Below are 17,427 nucleotides of genomic sequence, written 5' to 3'. Positions count from 1 at the left end.
TTAAAAGGTCAGTGACCTGGAAAGCTGGGGCCTCACTCTCAGAGCTTCTCAGTAATGACGGCACTATTAAATTAAGACTGTTATGAAATCAATGCTAAAAAAGCTTTCATGGTAACGAGATTCCATTCAAGGACATGCAAACTGCCTCATGAAATGAACTTAAATTATAAAAAAAAAAGGAGCAATAAAAGAGGGTTAAATTGAAATCTGCTGAAGAATTTGCTTTTTTTAAGCCCTCCAAGAGTGGGCTGTGCCCCCATTCCTCAGGTCTTGAAGGTGATTCACTTGGGTTTCTTTGACAAAGGGGAAAAGACAGGTTCAACTTCCAAGAATGCAGACTACAGAAAGAGGAAGAAAATTAAGTCAGTTTTCTACTGGAGATTCTGGGGCTGACAGCATTTATTTCCAGGGGATCAAGTGCCTTTGAGCTCTGACTGGGAAGGGCATGTAGAATTAAATAATTTTTCCATCTCTTCAGAAATCACCATAGTGTGGCATCTTGACACTGGAAAAATTTTCTGGAACATTGATGGACTGCAGAAAACCTTCTGAGTGGACATTTTCCCAACATAAGTCAACAATTGTATTTTAACTTGCTCTAATGCACCTCTGTTCTTCCATCACTATTATTTCTGAGCTCCTCATATGCTTTCATGAGTTCCCACAGTCCCACTCTGGAAAGGCATTTCTGGAGTCATTCTACAGATGAAGAGAACAAGCAACTAAGAAAACAGTTCTTCATCCAAGATGACACAAGTCTGTAACCTCACAGTTTTCCCCTTCTCTGCCCCAAAAACCCAGCACCCTGAAAACAGTGCTTCCCATGTATAGTGCATTTCCACCCCCTCTCTCTGTCTTGCCAGAACTTAAAGAGATTCAGAGCACACAAAATTAACAAGCCACACGAGTTACCGGATGGGTAACTGAGCAGTGCAGGACATCTGAGGCACAACAGTTAAATGACAGACACATTTCCACAAGGGTTTAAGCCCCACATGCTGTCTAATTACTCCCAAGGCGCCGCTGATTCTGTGGCATGTCATCAGCAGAATCAGCGAGTTGGACAAAAAACAAACAGCATCTTTTTTTTCTTTCTTTTCTTTCAGATACTTTGAGGGGAAACAGCTGTTTTTCCCTTCATCTGAAGAAGTTCATGATAAAAAGGAGGAAATGTCATAAATTACACAAAATGCCAGTGTAAGCTTCAAAGAAAATGATAAATGATTCTAATAACTTCATGTTTCTCATTAATGCCTCTGTATATGGGAGTTTAAAAGTGCTTAAGACAACAGAGAAATCTCATCTGACTTTTGAAAGCCCTTTTACAAATCCAGGATCCCCTCACTCACCAAACTGTCATCAACACTCTATCACCCCATGTGCCAGAGAAAGCAGTTCAGCACCACCTGAACTGCACAGAACCAGGAACACCTGATTTCAGCCTCTACAACTACTGTTTCACCAAATCCAGTCCAGCTGATAATCCTGCAGAAACTTTCATTTCTCATCTCACTGAAATGTACTAAACCAAATCCAGCTCCTATACTAGAAGGAAATAAAATTTGATTGGCCTTTATGAGGAAGGAGATGCTTACAGAAAAAGAAGAAAATACTGTAATTCTAGGCAGAACCACCTCTGTGAGTCTCAGAAGTGAAATTTCTTAAGCCAAGTCAGGCTTGCAGGACCTTTTTCAACTGGCAATGAGGACTCTCTACCAGACAGCCTCAACTGGGAATAAACATTATCACTGGGATGACAGGGACTGTACATCAGAGAATAGAGGGAACAGCCTACCAAACCCTGTAGTCCCTCATCTACTCAGGCCTAAACCAGCCACAACATCTATGTTTCAAGAGCTGACTCCATCTGCTAGACCACAGAGACACCACGCCAGCACTGAACACAGGCCACATTCCATATGGGCTGCTGGGTACAGGCACTACTGGACCCTACTGCTTCCTATCTCCTATGGTTAATTTTAGAAAAAAAAATAATTAGCACAGAGGGAAGGAGGGATAATTAACACACAGGAACAAACAAACAGTTCTACCAAACCATTTCTGCTCTTTAGTAATTATTAGCCAAGTAATTCATAAGAAGTATTAGTCCGGCCACAGTTTCTCTGTGCCTCCATCTCTCCACCCTTCCTCTTCTCCCAGTCAGGGATTTATTAAAATTAAACAGATTAGATGGAGCTCCTGATACGAAAAACTGTTCAGCGAAGCCTGCGGTGGGGAAGTGCAGAGCAAACACCAGAGACATTTGTCTCTAAATTGCTCTAAATACCTTCTGCAAATGAAATTCTAACCCAGCTGTGTTGAGAGAGAAAATGAGGACTAACTGGTCATTGTCAGCACAGAAGAAGATCAGGCAGTTATAATATTGCACGATATACTGGGGGCTAAGGATCTCTCGGCAACAATAGATTTTGTATCAGGTTACCCCGGGTAATCAGCACGGCTTTTAGGCTCAGCTTTCCCTTGCTTCATTGCTTCGATGATAGAGTTGAAATCCCCAAGCTTTTATGATTAATTACTCCCCGTAGGTCCACATATTTCAAGGAAAAACTCATGGCGCACAGCGACCAACAGGCTCCAAATTTTAATGTCATCCTGATGGCAGGGCAGGGCAAGCAACATCCCTACGTGATTGGAATGTCCTCCTAACTGGCACTAGGACAAGCAGCAACAGGATCACACTCAAAATGATGTGCCCGTGAACTGCTTGTCATGACATCACTGCCAAAACACAAGGCTGCCATTCCCTTCTAGGTTCTCCACTACTCAAGACGAGCAAAGTGCTGCATACACTTGAACTCTCCATCTCATGACTTCAGGTCTCAGGCATCTCAATCAGCAGCTCCTAACTCCAAACAGAAAAACACGTATTTCACAGGCTTCCCCACTTTTAAAGCTCAAGATCTTTAGCTCTAGAATTTGATGTACCTTGAAGTACTTGCGACTTCAATGTGTATGTGGGTCACTCCCCTCTGAAGTTTGGAATTTGTATTTTCAGTATCATTTCAACACCTTACAGTATTCCACAACACATGTAATTAACTTCAAGTTAAAACTGTCATTATTTATGTCTTGTGGTAAGCAATGTGGTCCCAGGACTGCAGCAAAATATAGAGTGAACATCACCTGGAATGCACTGCAAGTTGTGGAATAAAAACTTTAGAAATAAAATAGGAACAAAAGATAGCTCCACTATGAGTCAGAAAGTAAAATAAATTCTCTGTAGGCAATGACCAAAGTATGCTGCACCTCACTAAGATGATATAGGATTTGTCAGGATCTGTTCTAGCCCTGCTATAGAAAAGGGCTAAACTCAGTCAGTAGTTTACCATTTCAGTCTGAAAGTCAGGTTGACCCAAAGTTTGACCTTAACCTGACCTTGTTGACTTTTACCAGGTTCTTTGCCTCTCTCTGGCTCTCTTTGGTAACATTTGACCTTTTCACCCAGAGATTGGCCATTCTAATGCCGTGTCAGTAAGGTTTGAACTGACCAGCTAGTCCACAACTATGAACTGTCCTCATTGCAGAAAAGATCTGATAACAGTTAACCAGAAATTTCCCATGTGTCTTTTGTATTCTACAATTCCACATCTGGTGCAAATATTGCACTAGTCAGTTGGGAAGAAAAGAGCCTGATAATTCTTATAAACCACAGATCTTCTTTTGAGACAGACTAATTGCTTTGTCCATAACATCTAATATTCCACAGCAATACGTTTTGACTTTACACTACTTCAAGGTCCCTCATTATCACTGAGATCACAACCTAAAGAGTTCATACCTTTCTTCTTCAGGAATGCTCTTCTGGTTGCAAGAGGACTTTGGCGGACCCGTGGATTCTGTAAAAATTTCACTGCTGTCACAATCTGAGGAAGGTAGGAGGATTGGAGAAAAAGAAGAGAGAAAAGATCAAAGTTAGGTATGGTCAAATCCCTATTTTATATTAAGCACTGTGGACTGCAAGGTAAGACAACACATCCATCACATGAGATGGTCTGGAGACAACACCAACTTCCAGAAATGGCTCAACAAGTATCAGAGTTTGTGGTTTAACTCTAAACAGACAGCACAGTTATGGTCTTTAGCCTAGAAGTTTCTTGTTTAATTACTTTGGGAGCAGCTCTACCTGTACAAAAAACTCCTTTAAGATTATTACGTGTTTCTGTAATTTACATTGTGATCTTCTTACCTATGTTGACTCCTGTAGTTAAAGCTAGCCTTGAGTTAGTGCATGTGATCTGTAACAGTTGGCTTATTGTAAGACTACTCCCCTTCTATCTGACTTAAAGCTCCCTGCAGATTCTAAGAGATTAAGGCCTTTTCTGCCATCATTCTAATTTATTGAAAGCAATGAATAAACCTCAGCTTCTCATGACTAGAGAGTAAGCGACTTCACATGTTTTGGATCACATAATAACAATCAAAAAAGTCACTTGGAATGACACAAATGGGTAGGCAAGTAGTTAAATTTATATTGCACACCAGCAAAAGCCACAGATGACTTCTGTCTACAAACTGACTTCTACATCCTTCTTTGAGGTGACAGAGCACCTAAAACAGAGCATTTATACAAGCAAAGGGTAAAGTCTGGGATAATAGTCATGGCATCAACAACAACAGCACGAGATGTTTACATTTCCGTGTGCCAGTGAAAGGTGTTCAATTTTTTATTCATATGGTAGTTCCATTTCCCACATACTTCCCTATATTGTTATACATGTTATCACATGTTACTGCACCAGTGATTCCCTCCACTTTTATGCAAAAACATCTGTTCTGATTGTGGCATCATGAGGAATAATGTGCTAACAGCACATCCATGTGAACTAGTGGAAGAGATTACTTCCCTTCTCTAGTGCTAAAATTAACCATCCTAATATGCTAGACCCATGTTATTCAGGTCTTTAGGAGTTTACCTTAAAATACAGTTTCTGGAATTCAGTTCCAAAAAGGTTTCCAAAACTTTGACAGCAGAAAAAGAAGGGAAAATACAGCATCACTCCTGAAATCACTAAGTTTCACTTTGTGTTTGAATCAAACACTTGGAATATGCATTTCTGGTCAGAGAGCAAAGTTCTGATGGGTTTAATGGCACTTTCAATGTACTCCTCAGTGCATTCCATCAATGTTTTTTTCTTTTAAATTGCATCTCTTATTTCTTTAAATACATTAATCAGGCTAGTGTAGGCAAAACGGATCCATTGGACAATGCAATAAACATGAATTATCATCTATCCAACATGCATAATGGCTTAAAAATACATAATAGCAGGTGTAGTTTAAATGATTAGTTATTACACCTGTGGTGGGTCTGATTCAATTGGGGAAAATCATCTTTAATAGGTTAAAAGGTTTAGATCACCAGGCTTCCCTTAAAGTGGCTGTAGAGAGGGTATGATGGAGTACGCTGTCATTACTAATTCATTTAAGAAAAACATGGGGGATACAGCAAAGAACAGCATAAACGAGCGAATCCAATTTAAACATCAGGTAAAGCAGAAAACACCTTTTAAAAAAGCATGATAAATGAATTTGGAAGAGAGATGAAATTGACATATTTATTTTAACGGGAATTTGACAAAGTCCCAGCACACTTCAAAGTTGGGAGGATAAAATGAATGGGGTATTTTTAATTCTTGTCATTTTCTTGTTTTCCTGCTTTTTTTCCTTAAGTTCCATTCAGTGATTTTGAGCCACAAAACAGCAGAGGAAAAAACCACCCCACATAAAGTATACTTTGGCTTCATTTATGTGCACTTGATCTGTCTCCAGCTGAAATGCAGGTGACAGGCAAATCGCAGATTTAAACTGTGCTGATATTGCTGTGCCAGATGCGGAAATATAAAGCGCCCAAACTAATAACCTTAAGATAATATGCTGAATAAGAAAGATGCCCAAATGAGCAGACCGACAGACACGTGAACATATCAAAGCCACTCTCCTTCTAACAATAATTACTTGTTTGTGTATTCAGATACTCCTTAACACTCCCTCCCACATTTAGTGATATAGACACAAACGGCCTGCAGACTTGCAGTTCTGCAAGCTCTTCTATTTAATTATCAATTTTTAAGTATTACAAAACCTGTGAGAAATAAGCAGCCTTTTTCATTGTGCTAATTCAACCACGATCATGTGAACATTTCATTGATTTTAACCCTTTATTAAAGCTTATTTTTGCCTTATAAAGATGTAAACATTTTGGTAGTAAATTTCAGTCCAAAATAAACTTCTGTTTTATCTCTCCCCTGCCTTACTTCCTCCAGTATTCACAGCCTTTTTAATCTTAAAACAAAATGAAATTACAAGCAACAACAACTCCATAAAAAGAATCCTGGACATGTATTCCTCCCTCCAGTAATCCCATGTTTCTCATACTGTGTTTGCATTTACCTCTGAACATTCGTTCCTATAGGCTGAGATGAAATGTCTTCATTTTTATAATTTATCTCGTATACACGAGTAACTTACGAAGCAATTTTGGCCATGTCAAAATGCCAATATTTCCAACAAACATACACAAGAATTTCCCTACCTTCTATGGATCATTTTCCTTGCACAAACAAGAGCAACTGCACTCCATAATTTAAACAGAAAAAGGAGGAGGAAGATGAGAAGACTTGCAGTCCTATGTACAGCCAAAAAAATCATGTGGCAAATAGCACTCTGACTCAGCTGCTAACATTGTTCCATACTATTTCTGTAGCATTTGTAACACTTCTCCAAATTTTTATGATATTAGGACACTGCCAAATAATGAGCATTGTATCACTGCGTTGATTCTTAGATTGCCAGCATGCACTGTCGAGCAGACTGGCTTTATCTAATGGATCGGGTAGTTGTAGTAAAGAAAGAAAGTGTATTTGGTTTTTAAAAAGCCAGTCAATCCCATAAACTTGCTTTCCCACTATCACCTCTCCTGCAGCGATAGGATCCACAAAGACATCTTTCTGACTGGGAAGAGATGGGTGGAATCCTGCAGTAGGTCATGTCCTACAGTTTGATTTTCCAATTAAAAGATCAATGTCACTATTCATAGATTATATTTGCAACTGGACAAATGACATAAATTCAGGCCAAATATTCTACTTCAATGTCAAAAATATAAAATGAAGTCTGGAAGTTTATTGCAGATGCTATAGAAGAGCAGAGGGCTGGCAAAATTCTGGGCCAAAGCATAGCACTTGGACATTAACTTAGCAGCCAAGGCCCTTCATTCCGAATTCCCCTCCCTTTTATGTTAATGGGGAAGATAAAGACAGCCTTATTTCTTATTGTGCTCAAAGCTGCAGGGTTTCCAATAAAGCAATCTAAGCTACTTTATCAGTTGCTTGCATTAAAAAGATAAACCACGAAATTTAAAATACTGTGGCAAATGGCTATTCTCTACCAACTCAAATAAAAACCAAAATAACAGAAATGTAAAAGATCTTTACCAATAAAAGTTACAAAGGATTTGGTAAGAGAGTTCCACATGGAAAACAGACTCAAAAGCCACCAGGAGCGCAGCCTGTAAGAGCTCTAATAGATTTCCTAATACTGGGAACCCTCTGTAGGTTATTACTAAACAGCATTTGTTGATAGACTGAGACTTTGAGATGACCTGTGATGTAAAGGTTGGGTCTGAATTATACGTTGCAAGGGATGGTATTTTGTCTTTCTGAGTGGATCTGTATCTGTTTAAAAGCAACACTTCTTTTCATTAAGGAGAGGCGGCCCAGGCCATGAACTATGCACAGACAGTTTACATTACATGTGCGGAAGCAATCAACACTGGCAATATACATGACGTATGTAAAAGAAGTTGGAATTAATTTTTTCCCAGTGTATTAAAAAATAATAATATGGCAGTATCAACAAACACTCAACCTATTTCAGCCAGAGCAGAAGGCCACAGCTATAGGGCAAATGGAACTGATCAATATATTAGCCTACAGCAACACCCCCTCAGTGTACGGCTGTATGTTTGCAAGGCTTGGAAGATTAAATTGTCTGTGAAAGGTTTCTGCACTCCTACTCTAAAGGAGATACCCAGAATCCTGTTAACAAGCATCAGGATGAAGCCAACTTACGTTTTAACAAGGGCTGACTTAAAAGCCTGGCACAACGGTGAACAAGAAAACCCCTTGCAACAGAAACGCTGTGTTTTAGTAAGAAATCAGTGCCCTGCCAGGACTAACTTGACAAATATGGTTATCAGTGGCACACGGAAATAGTTGCAAAGCAGCTGTTAATCAGGGAAACACATCATAGAACGCTGATGCCAGCACTCGGGAAAAATGCAAGGGGCTAATTATGAAGCCGTATATCTCAGTAAGGAGGCAGCGCTCGGCGCCCCAGCCACGCTCCCGGGCACCAGCGCTGCTCCCGTTCCGGGACGAGCCCTGTCCGCGCTGTCCTCGCACCGAACACCGCGTTTGTGAGGGGATGGACTGCAGCTCACGCAGGGGAGGAAGGCTCCAAAGCGCCCGGGACTGCACGGAGATCTACCCGAAAACGTACAGAACCCCAGGAACCACTTCGGCTGAGATACAACCTAGAAACCTGCAAAGTTCGGCAATCTCAAAGTTGCATGGAGGAAAGTTTAAAAATGCTGTAACAACAATGGCAAAGCCCTCATGTAAAACAGTGAGGGGGAAAAAATACAGTTGAAAGCAAGGTTCATGGGAGGAAGAAAAGCAGATTAATGGGAACAAAGGCGAGGAAGAAACACACTTTTGAGCCACAACTGAGATGAAGAACCTGGAACTAACAGAATACAGAATAGCAGCCAAGAAAAGAAAAAAACAAAACACCAAACACACACACAAAAAAACCAACTAAAAATAGCCACAAAATAAACATGAAAAAACCAACCAAAAAAAGTAAAATAAAATTTGAAAAAAAACAAAACAAAAAAAAAACAAAACCAAAAAACACACCAAACCAAGGGAAAAAAAAAAAAAAAAAAAGAGGAAATCCTAGGTGCTCAGAACTTGGACTATGAGTGACACCTAAGTCAGTGGCACCCATATGAAGGGTGAGGAAACTGGTTATTGCCGTGTCCCTGCCATGGGTCCTGCTCAGCCTGGAGAAAACGAGGTTCAGGGGGAAGCTTTTTGCTCTCTACAACTCTCAGTCAGGAGGTTGTAGCCAGGTGGGATTTGGGTTCTTCCCCCAGAAAACAAGCGACAGGACAAAGTAGAGTCTTAACCTGCATCTGGGGAGGCTCAGCTGGACACCAGCAAGAATTTGCTCACAGGGTGATTGGACATTGGAAGGCGCTGCCCAGAGAGGCGGTCAGGGGAAGCCCGGACGCGGCTCTCAGTGCTCTGGCGTAGCTGACAGGGCAGTGCTGGGTGCCAGGCTGCACTCCATGGGCCCGGAGATCTTTCCGAGCCGACCCTGTGAGGCGAGAGCCCGCGGCCCGGGGCTCCCTCACGGCCCCGGGGCTCCCTCACGGACCCGGGGCTCCCTCACGGCCCCGGGGCTCCCTCACGACCCCGGGGCTCCCGCACGGCCCCGGGGCTCCCTCACGACCCCGGGGCTCCCGCACGGCCCCGGGGCTCCCGCACAACCCCGGGGCTCCCTCACGGACCTCGAGGCTCCCTCACGGCCCCGGGGCTCCCTCACGGACCTCGAGGCTCCCTCACGGACCCCGGGGCTCCCTCACAACCCCGGGGCTCCCTCACGGACCTCGAGGCTCCCTCACGGACCCCGGGGCTCCCTCACAACCCCGGGGCTCCCTCACAGACCTCGAGGCTCCCTCACAACCCCGGGGCTCCCTCACGACCCCCGGGGCTCCCTCACGACCCCCGGGTCTCCCTCACGGACCCCGGGGCTCCCTCACGGACCCGGGGCTCCCTCACAACCCCGGGGCTCCCTCACGGCCCCGGGGCTCCCTCACGGACCCGGGGCTCCCTCACGGCCCCGGGGCTCCCTCACGTACCCCGGGTCTCCCTCACGGCCCCGGGGCTCCCTCACGGACCTCGGGGCTCCCTCACGGACCCCGGGTCTCCCTCACGGCCCCGGGGCTCCCTCACAACCCCGGGGCTCCCTCACGACCCCCGGGGCTCCCTCACGACCCCCGGGTCTCCCTCACGGCCCCGGGGCTCCCTCACGGACCCCGCGCGCCCCCTGGCGGCGCTGCCGCCGCCGCGCTCCCGCCGTCAGAGCCCCAAATTAAGTGTTTTCACTCAGTGGAAATGAAATGTTTTGCAAGATGAAACAGAAAGAAAATTGAGGTTTTAGGTAATTACTAGTTGGCATTTACATATCACAGGCTGGTTCAACACCTATTCATTTTCCTCTTTTATTTTCAATTTTTTAAAATTGCTCATTAAAACGAACACATGACAGGGACGGGGGGAAAAATTGCTCTTCCTCTTTTCCCGAGGACTACAAAATCCTGATCTACTTTAAATACATTTATCTATAATTATCACATACAAAAAAGCCTTACTTAATTTACATGAATAGGGTGACCAAAAAAAAAAAAAATGTTAAGAAAATTATAAAAGCCAGGAAAAAAGCGCATGTGAGCTGTCAGTGTGTTGTGCCTGCGGAGCGGCGGGGCCAGGCTGGAGCGAGCGGCGATGGAGCAGCTGAGATCCCCGGTGTTCTGCCACCCCGGTGCCACCCGTCCGCCCCGCAGCTCAGCTGGCACACCGCGCTCTCGCCTGCCTTCCTCCCCTGCAGCACTCTCCCCTCATCCCTTCTGCTGCTCCCACCACAAAGAAGTGACTCCACGCAGCCCCTGCTTTCAACTTCTTTGTTCAGGAGCTACTCCACACTTCCTCCAGCTGCTCCTGAAGGCGTGACCTTTCCACCTCCTTCATTCACACGGAATAAGCCTTTCCTCACATAACCTCAGCACTTCCAGGGATCCTGCTCTGCAGCTCCAATCACGCTTACCCGCTCTCAGCTCGGAGTATTCTCCGCTCAGGTTCCCTTTGGTCAATTAAATACATCTGTCCCAGGCAAAGCCCTTCATTTTCCTGCACCCTTCAGCTTCTTTAATTTTAACCTTGTGAAAGTCTCATTTAACCCCACAATACATTTTAGGATACAATTTGTATGAAAAATGCTATATAAAATAAAGTTTTATTGTATCATATGTTAAGGACATAAAACATCCCAGATAGAATTGTACAGGAGCTGACATGATAGACTAATATATTTTAAGGTCTATTGTGTAAATATGTATTTAGGGAATTCTAAAGCATGGTATTATTGACCCAAGTCTCTCTTAAAACACATTGATATATGGAGTAAAAACCCTTATGAAAAGTAGCAACTTCATCTGTGTAGTAGTCACCTTTCAAAGTGAAATATCTGTCATCTTCAGTTTTATATAATTCAACTGAGAACACAGTGGAGATCTTGACAAAATTCCTGTCTTTTTAAGAGGAATAATATTCAAGCTAAACTTACACGCATAAGTCTAAAAAGAACCAGAAACTCCTACACATACATTAAAAGAAACATACAATAACTATTTTAATTTGCCGAGAAAATGTGCTAGATATGTATTTTTTTACTTCAGAAATACACCTCCAAATGAGACTTCATAACATCAGGCTTAACACAATAAAAACTGTTACAGGGAAGTGATAGATGCTGGAAAAACATCTTACAAGAAATATGAGCAGAAGAGCAAACTAGATGTATTAAACTGATAATGCAGCCATAATAAATTTAACCAGTGAGCAGCATGAACCTTTTTTCTAGAGTTCAAACATTTTAACTTTTTATTGAAGAGAAATCATCTCACTTTCGGAGGGAAAATAAACTTTAAAAATCCCTTTTTGTACTTGTGCCTAAGCTGGAGTTGCGAGCTCCCTGCAATCGCCAGTACCACCAAAGAAGGAATTGCAGTGAGATGAGCAGGGTGGGGGTGCGGGGGGATATCGCCTGCAATCCAACTGGCAGCAATTATTTGGAGTTGTGTTTACACCAGGAGGGCAGCAGCGCCAGCGCCGAGCCCGGCGGGTGCCCGAGGGTGGCACAGGGGCTGGCTGAGCTGTGTCTCCGCCGCAGGTGACAGAGCTGCTCCCCTGCCAGAGCCACCACAGGGCCACCAAACCGAGCCCACAGCACCCAGGAGAGACCGCAGGCAGGCAAAGCTCAGGGAAGAGAAGCAGCTTTTTATAACTTTCCGTGACAGCACCCGATTTCCTCAGCTTGCTTCTCCCTTCTTGCGGAGGAAGCTTAGGGATCACCGGGCTGTGCTGTAAAATTAATGCTGTTTGAGCTCAGTTGCTCCAAAGGAATGCAGAACCTAGTGTCCAAGATGCTCACCACAGCAGAACTAGGACCAGGCTCTGGCTCCACAACTGAAAAAAATGTGGGATCCAGGTTCCAGGGGAGCAGATGACAGCAGCTCCCAACTCTCACCTTCCTCACTCCTCTCTCTATCCCCCTTGCCATTACTGCAGAGCCAGCTTTCAAAAGAAATCCCTCTCACCCTGCTCCCTTCACATGTGTAGAATGTAAAACCAATGAAGCTGTAATTTATTTCATTTTCATTCTTTTAACTGCAGGGCAGACAAGGACTGCAGGACGTTCATTCACATGATAGGGAGCTGGAGAGTGATGTGAGGATAGAAGTCTGTGTCACACCTAACAATTGTGCCGAGTACTTAAAATCACATTGAATGGGAGACTCCAGAAGGCTGAATCAAAAAGAGATGCACCAGAACAGGAGCACTGTTCACACTTTTTCAGATCCTTCTAATTCCACAGTCAAGGGACTGGACAAAACCAGTAATACAGTGGTTTAGAATTAGTCCAAGAGGATCAAAAGTAGAACCCATCTGCAGAAGAAGCTATAAAGATGTTTTAGACTGAAAAGACTCAAGTTACAAGAAAAAACATCAAGTTACTATTCCTCGAACCTCCTATCTCAAGAACCCCATTTAACAGAATTTTTAAATCATAGGAAATGTAGAATAGAGAATTAATGTTTTCCTTTCAGCAATAAAGCCCCAAACAATTCGGGCTGAAGTTCGGATGACGTTAGGACAAGGAAGATCTGAATGACAGAATAAATATAGGAGGTACTGGAGGAAACTACCTGGATCATCAGAATCTAACACACAAAAGGTTTCATGTTGAAAACATTAAAGAAGCTGGAAATTGTGACAGGTGCACAATAAATCATGCAAACCACAGCAGTTGGAAAGAAATAGCAAAAGGAGAAGGACTTCAAATACTGTAAGACCTTTTTGTAAATTTATTTTTTTACTTAGAGCTCTTTGGAACAAGAATGGTCTTTTTCCTCTGCATTTGCACAGTCCCTGGCGCTGGTCTGCAACTGGCCTCCTCGACATTTATTACAACACAAATAATAATAAAGACTGAGCAGACCATGCACTTTGTTCCTGCTGTTAATTGCCCCATTAAGGGAAAAACGAAGTAAGGGGCAAGAAGCCTGATTGGCCAGAGCTGCCCCGTCTGTGGGGACTGCAAGTGGAATAATTTTATAGATTCAAAAGCAGCTGCGTCCCTTGTCTTTGTCCAGTTCTCAGCAGAATGGAACTCACATCACACAATTCCTCCTGCAAATCTAGCAACTTGCATGACCAGCCTCAAAAGCAACTGAGCTTCCTTGTCAATTCTTAGGTTGCTTCCTCTATAACAGGGGTGAAACACAGTAAAATGGCAAACATAAGGAACATTTCCATGGTAGCTGTCCAGACCATAAATATTCTGCAAACAATGGGCCCACTTCATTTTCCCCTGGGGTCAATCTAGCATTGTTCATGGATGTTACATTCACTGCTTAAAGAAACAAAGCACAGAAGTGTCAGGACAAATCCAGGATGCTGCTCAACCTGCACTGTGCGTACCAACAAATTGTGCGTGCCAAAAAATCCAGCGTACTGATCACCTACTCTTCTTTCTCATAGCACCTGGGTAAGATCCCACCATCCTAAACTGAGTTAAAACATCCAAGAGAATTAATTCTACGGAGAATTAAACTGATGCCTGTGTGCTTGTCCCAAATTCCTACGCAGAAATTTGGGTCCAAAGCAGGAAGGCCTGAAAAATCAGAGACAGTTCAAAACAGCACTTCTACTGGGTTTTATTTTTCTTAAACCTTGGCACAGCCAGCACATGTCAGGGACTATTATAATTATGCTCTTTATGTGCTGAAAAATTAATAAACAATTACTCACTTCAGGAAAAAAAAAAAAGAAAGCAGCCATTTCCTTGACAAATGCTGCAGAAAGCATCAACAATATCTCTGAAATCTGGGTCCACAGCAGGGAATGAACACCAAGGAAAGAACGGCCACTGCTGCTACAGACTGGAACGACTGGAAACCCAAGGCTGTAACGCAGTCTTCACAGGAGTCTGCACCTGATCCAAAGGAGCTACAAAGCATTTTACTATCTTTGTATCAGAAAAAAAGTATGTTCAGTCTTTAATGCTACTTTGGCTCAAGTACAGGCCGGTCAATCGATTTCTATCAAGCCACAAAGTCCAAAATTTGGTGTTTGAAATGCACAGGTTTCAATCCCTCTAGGGCCAAAAAGGGCTTCCACACTGCCTTCGTGGCTGGAAAACCTGTGCTGTGGTAGGAAGTCAAGCTCACCTTCCCAGGAAACCATGAGAAAGGTAAAAAATGCACATTTTCCTGAACAAATGAATGAGACAACAAACATCTGGGACCTTGATAAATTCTCACAGAAATTTATTTACAGCCTAAATTTTGACTAAAATCTGCCATTCAGTAAGTTCTTCCCTAAAATACTGGCAAAGTACTATACTGATTTCATTGAGAATCCATAGGGAACTTGGCACACTTGCACTGAAAGGCTTCCAATATTCTTTTAAAAAATTAAATAAGCTAAATAAATCCCATATACCCCTTTTTAAGCAAACCCACAGTACAGTCTTCTCCCCACCTTCAATCAATGGTAACCCAATTCAAATGCCTTAGAGCTCTGTCTGAGAACTAGTGGAGAGATCAACGCTTTTTATCTTAAGGATTATGGATCACTCCCTGGGTGACTAACACACCCAGCAGCCCATTAGAACCACCACAAAGGGCAGCTGCTCCTCCTCCCACCCCTCTGACTTGAGAAAGCAGCATATAAAACTTCACCCCTTCACATTGCAGTTCTTTGCCTGCCTGCCTTGTTTCATACCCTAAACACACCAAGATTTATTAACCTTTACAGTAAAAACAAATAAAATGATGATGAAGTAAAAACACTGTGATGTAAGGGCTGCAGCTAGCACCGTTTATCTGTGGAAATCCAATTAGTGCTCAAGTGGCAGAGATACCTGGAAAAGTGCTCACAATCGAATCAAAAAAAGATACAAAAACATTAACCTGATGGCTAAAAACTCCACATTTAAACATTTAAAGTAATAAGGGTGCTTTTATTGAGTATTTTCTATATTTCATTAGGCCCCAAATTGACGAGGAACCCCAGAGATGCATTTCCTGGGCTTTTGCATCCTTAGACCAAATGCTTGACTTTGTTGGTGGTGCTGTAAAACACAAAGAGCATTTCTTGCTAGAACAGCAAACTTCTTTCTGCAGTAGAAACTACAGCAACAACTGCACATCCAGGAAATGCTGGAAAGCCTATAAGGATATCCTTTGATCTGGGACATTCATCCTGTACTCACCATGATGTGAGCAGAAATGTTGTTGCTGTTGTTTGAATTATTTCTGCATGTAAGAATATCTGAATTTCCCCGTACAGTTGTGCTTTAGCAGAAACTCTTCCCTCAAAGCCACCGGCCCTGTCCCTTGGCTGGGAAAGGGGCCACACTGATGAGATGGTTGCTGGAAAGGAAAGTACCCGTGATGGGCTCAGAAAAGGAGATGGGAACGGAACAAACACATCAGGCAAGCCCCAGCAGCAGGGCCCTCAGATTAGGTCTGATTACAAGATTTACAGAAAAAGCACACAGCACAACATCCCTGCTGTGCCCTCTGAATACTGTGACTCTGCTGCTTTCTGCCAGCATTAAATTCACTTAAATGTATTAAAAGAGGAATCAGGAGAGAGTCACTGTCAATGAACACAAGAGCAAACTTCTGAGTAATAAGCTCTCTAAAAGCACAGAACCAGAGACAATAATATTTCACAATTTTGGGGACCTCTAAGAGAACCCTCCCCACACAGCAGAACATTTCACCTGCCCCCAGTACACATTTCTGTGCACTGCTCTCAAACTGCACAGAGGAGCTGAAGATCCATGTCCAGAATAGACTGCATTAAATGCAAAATGCACTAAAATTCTATTCCAAGGTGAATTAACTGTGTTAAAAGGAGCAAACTTCCTTGAAGTTTATAAAGAAAAATAGGTTTTATTTTGTATTTTTCTATCTATTCTTAAAAGTCTGAAGTCTTTATCACCTTTGCAGGGATATTTCATGACAGATCACTGTCCAGATTTTTACTTAATGCTAATCCTTAATTTTCTTTATTTGTAATATGAATCCACTGCTCAGAAATAAATTTAAGACTCAAGAATATCATATTAACCACTTGAGCTGTACTGGGTACCAGAAAAATAGTTATTTCCTCATTTTACTGTTTTCCCTGGGCTGCTCAAATGTTCTGAACAGACTGGCCATATTTGTGGTATTGCCTTTCTGCAGAGAATATTCATGAATTAGCTTTCACATGCCACAGAGTGCAACTTGTCTTTAGGGAGAAATTTCTACATCTCTTTAACTTTTGTACTTGGTATGTAGCAAATTACAAAGAGGAATATGATACCCAGAATTTGAATACTGAAATATAAATGTTTATAAAATGTTTAACATAAAAAATGGAAGAAAATATTTCCTGTATCAAACAGATCCAACACAGCAACATTTAGATTCCCCTCCTCTCCATCCCCTGTAACCAACAGGGATGAGAACAGGGTGAAAATCAGTGGTGAGAGACCTCCTACTCTTGTCTGGAGTATAAAGAGTCCTGGTTTATTATTCTGAATTTGCATGTGGCAGCAAATGTGTAAATGTTTTAATAATACAAAAATCCCAATAGAGTGGAGGAGGAGGAGGATATGAAAGAAAGAAATACAAGGACATTTACCTTCTTGAGAGTTAGAGAGAAAGGAAAAGAGAGAAGGAAGATGACACGATAAGGGACAAAGCAAGCTTTTCTGGGCTATATCTGGAAAAAGCTAAAAGAGAAATCATTAGGAAGCCCATAGTGCATCTACAGTGATACAGTGCGGATCAATTCATTTAACACTGCCCTGTACATTTACAGAAAAGTACTTTTGATATAATAAAGGCTCATAAACACACAGAAATTGGGTTAGACCTGTTTCAAATTCCTGCCAAACAATGGTTCAGAAAAATGAAGCTCTATTTTAATTAGCTCGACTCAAGAGTGATTTGATAACAGCAGATGCTGTCTGGATGCTTTCAGCTTGATGGGCTCCACATAC

General features: G+C 42.5%; 1 protein-coding gene across 2 annotated transcripts in view; it reads right to left on the bottom strand.

Annotated features, from left to right (window-relative positions):
- PEX14 (peroxisomal biogenesis factor 14) overlaps positions 1-17,427 on the bottom strand; it is a 68,592-nt gene that overhangs the window by 32,424 nt on the left and 18,741 nt on the right. For both annotated transcript variants that reach the window (XM_021529830.2, XM_021529829.1), the window contains exon 3: positions 3,800-3,884. In XM_021529830.2, coding sequence (XP_021385505.1) covers positions 3,800-3,884 — 85 coding nt within the window. The remainder of the gene's footprint in view (positions 1-3,799; positions 3,885-17,427) is intronic.

Source organism: Lonchura striata, chromosome 24, assembly GCF_046129695.1.
Source record: "Lonchura striata isolate bLonStr1 chromosome 24, bLonStr1.mat, whole genome shotgun sequence".
NCBI classification, from domain to species: domain Eukaryota; kingdom Metazoa; phylum Chordata; class Aves; order Passeriformes; family Estrildidae; genus Lonchura; species Lonchura striata.
This window is presented reverse-complemented; position numbering and strand designations above follow the sequence as displayed.